At 39.0% G+C, this 4,020-nt stretch overlaps 1 protein-coding gene across 1 annotated transcript; it reads right to left on the bottom strand.

Moving 5' to 3' along the window:
* Window positions 1–1,860: 1,860 nt before the first annotated feature.
* LOC141673365 (uncharacterized) lies at window positions 1,861–2,718 on the bottom strand. The gene has a single exon (XM_074480107.1). The coding sequence runs from the start codon at window positions 2,716–2,718 to the stop codon at window positions 1,861–1,863; it is 858 nt and encodes a 285-aa protein (XP_074336208.1).
* Between the last annotated feature and the right edge of the window lie 1,302 nt (window positions 2,719–4,020).

Raw genomic sequence — 4,020 nt, 5'->3', positions numbered from 1 at the left:
TCGACTCCCTATTTCTGCACATATCCTTTTGCGACAAGCCTCGATTTTTGCTTCACCATGTCTCCTTCAGCATTTTTCTTTAATTTGTAGACCCATTTTAAACTTATTGGTTTCTGGCTAATGGGAAGCTCAACTAACCACCATGTACTGTTTCTTTCAATAGCTTCTATTTCGATTCGCATAACATTATTCCAAGCCTGTTCTTTGGTGGCCTGAGTATATGTAACTGGCTCCTCGACCCCCAAGAATAACAAGTGCTCATCCTCCGCCTCTATTTCTTCTGTAGTGCCATAGATTGAAGACAATGTTCTGAAACGTTTTGGTATGCTGCTTGCACCTGATGTCTGAGAACTGCTGTTATCTGTTGATATTGATCCACTGGATGGGAGTGTCTCACTCGACTGGCCTGATATAGTCTGGGTAACTGGTGTTGCACGTTCTTCAACCTCCTCTGTAACAGCTTCACTAGAACTCTGTTCATTAGCCGTGTTGATAGTAAAGAACTGAGTATGGGCTTCATTTGTTTTGCCTACAATGTTCCAAACCCACGAGTTTGATTCCACGAATTTTACATATCTGCTGACATATACCTTCTTTTTGTCTGGGTCATATAGTTGATGGGTTTTTGTGCCGGGCTCCCGTCAAAAGTACACAACATATTAACTGCGATCATCCAATTTTTGAGTATGCACCGATGGTACCTTCATATATGCACAACAACCAAACACTCTGAGATGAGAGATATCAGGTTTACTCCCTGTCAAAGCTTCATAGGGTGTATAGCTTGACAAGGCTCGTGTACGCAATCTGTTTAGCACGTATACTGAGTGCTTTACTGCTTCCCCCTAGAATTCTGACGGTACGCCCTTCTCCTTTAAAAAAACTTCGTGACATGGCTTATACTGTTCTATTTCTTCATTACACCACACCATTTTGTTGTGGAGAATAAGGAGCAGTATATTGCCTAAAAATTCCAGCATCTTCACAGAATTTTTTAAATTTCAGGGAACAGAACTCACAACCTCTATCAATACGGAGAGTTTTAATTTCCTTGTCTGACTTATTTTCAACCAGTGCTTTAAATTTTTTAAAACCTTCAAAAGCTTCATCTTTTGTCGATAGAAAGAAAACCCGCATCATATGAATGAAAACATCGATTAAAAGTAAGAAATACCTCTTTCCAGATGGGGTCGGTGGAGAGATTGGTCCGTATAATTCACCGTGGACTAGCTCTAACCCTTTGCTAGATGCATAGTTCGACTGAGAGGGAAACAGAGTCTGTGTTTGCTTCTCCATGAGACATCCCTTGCATGCTTCAGTAGGTTAAAGTAATCTGGGTAGACCCACAACCATATAATTTTTCTTCATGGTGGACATTGCGTTAAAATTGACGTGGCCTAGGCGACAGTGCCAAAGCCATGAGTCTTCTTCCATCTTTGTATTCTTTGTAAGTAAGCAGGAACCTAGTGACTCTTCCAGCACAATTTTATACAAACGATTCAGTGACCTCTTGACTTTCATCAATGCCCTCCCATCTTTCTCATAAACCCACAGTAGTTCACCAAGCATTACCACCTTGTTTCCTTCTTCCGACATCTGTCCAAGACTTATAATGTTATTCCAGAGGCATAGAATGTAGAACACATTAGAAAATATTTTTTCTGCTTGGTTTTTACACTTGAAAGTGATTGACCCTTTCCCTTTGATATTCACGGTTGACCCGTCTCCAAACTTTACCTCACCTATTATTCCTTCATCCAGCGTCTAGAATTTTCTTTTATCTCTGGTCATATGGTTACTAGCTCCATTGTCCAAGTACCATACTTATGACATTCTCTTCGTTGTGGGGTCTGTCTCCAATCACGGGATTACTTTCTCCTTGTTCAGCAACACCATTGTTGTCTTACTTTCATCTAGCTCAGACAGCAATAATGCAGGCTCGTCATCTTTGATTTCCACCAGATTTGCTTCAGACTTTTGATTTCTTTCTCGACGAGGCCTCTTGCAATCTGCAGCATAATGCCCCAATATATTACAGTTGAAACACCTCACAGTGCTTTGGGCTCGACTCGTGCCTTTGAAACCACGACCACCTCGCCAATTGCCAGACCCATAAGTGTTGCTTGTACGCTTCAGCCAGGCCTCATGTGTGAGTAAAAGTTTAGTGTCATTTTTCTCACGCCTGGACCACTCCTCATCTATCAACAGCAACTTACTCCCTGTTGTCTCATTCTGCCCTTTCAATCTTTCCTCATGACCTTGAAGTGAACCAACGGTCTCTTCAACTGTCATTTTCTCTAAATCTCCAAACTGCTCGATTGTTAAAGCTATTTGGAGAAATCTGGACGGAACAGCTCGAAGCAGCTTCTTAACAATATATGAGTCATGCATTTTTTCTCCTAAAGCTCGAATGGTAGACATCAGACCATTAAGCTTCATATAAAAGTCATCAAGTTGCTCAACATCATCCATCCATAGAGTCTCGAACTCCGCCTTAACTATTTGCACTCTGGCCTTCTTTACACGATCAGCTCCCTGGCGCATGACTTTAATGGCTTCCCACCCCTCTTTGGCTGTTTTCTTTTCGGCGATGGATAATAACATGTCTTCAGGTATGCCCTGGTAAATCATGGCCAAGGTAATCTTGTCACTTTTACCATAAACCGCTGCTTTGGGGCCAGTCGCTTTTATCACAGCCCATACTCCCTGGGCCTGCATAAATACCCTTATTTTCAAAGCCTACGCCATAATTTCCCTTGGCCAACATTAGGTAAGTTAGCCCAAACGATCCACCTTTGTTTTTCCCATTTTCCATCTTGCAGTCATGTCTCGTGAATACTTTGAATATATGAGCTCTGATACCAACTGAAGAATCAGGACTATATATTTAAACTCTTTAACACACAAAATGGATATAGCTGAAGAGCTCAATATGATACTCCACTTTTGTTATTGAGAACTAAAGATAACAAGATGTACTTAAACAGAAACAAGAGTTACTGGTTCCTACAAAATAGCAACTACATTCCTACTCCTGATCTACTACTCCACGATTCTGTAAAACAGGAAACAAACACCTGAGTAGGCCTTAGCTGCAGACTCGGCTTAACAGCTTATTTATTTAAAAACAAACTTCAAAATATAAAAACCAAATTTAAATTAAAACCAACAAAAATTACTTCATAAAATTCTACTACATTGATATTCTAATCAAACAAACATCAAAATATAGGAATTGTCTAACATAATGAAAGCAAAATCTAAGGTAAAATCAAAGCCAATTCACTTGCAAACAAAGCAGTAGCAACTAGTTACTAAATATCTTAAATTAAGCTGACTTAACAAATAAGAAATTTTTTTATCTCGCTGCCTTAAAGAAACTCTCACCTCGAAATTCTTGAATGGTGTCTCTGTTTTAGCCCCTTTTACGCACCAATCACCCTTAGGACATGTTATAGTCACAATAATTTATTGTAGTAATATATTGAAACTGTCAGGCCTCTGTCAATTGGACATGCTTTTCTTTCACTAAAGTAACATCAACTTCGAATAGCCCATTTTCTAATCCTTCGAGAAAGTTCGAAAAATATCTTCCAATTACCTTAGTTAAATTTATTAGCTCCTTACAAATTTTTTTATTAAATTCTTCTGAGCTAGCCTCATCCCTAAAGTATTTTGGCAGCTTATTCTCTGCGTAATCATGGAGCCTTTCTAAAACCACCTCAGCCTCACCTTGTAGTTACTCAAATAGTTTTGTTTTCATACGTGCTTCTGGTGGTATAGAATATCCATAAATATAAGTCCATTTTAACACTCACCTTTATTCAAAAATCTGCTCCCAAGCTTCCGTAAAAAACTTAGGTTTTCTCGCTGACAATATTTTTTCTTGAGTTTCTGAAGTTTCTTATTTTATATCTCGCTTAGATTTGCTAATGTTTTCTCTCTTGACTTTTAATTTAAAGCCCACCTTTCATAATAATGATCATATCTCTTGATGTATTCGTGAGCCGATGCTCTAAG

Source organism: Apium graveolens, chromosome 7, assembly GCF_009905375.1.
Source record: "Apium graveolens cultivar Ventura chromosome 7, ASM990537v1, whole genome shotgun sequence".
Taxonomy (NCBI): Eukaryota; Viridiplantae; Streptophyta; class Magnoliopsida; order Apiales; family Apiaceae; genus Apium; species Apium graveolens.
Note: the sequence above shows the minus strand (reverse complement) of the source record. Positions and strands in the feature narration are given on the sequence as shown.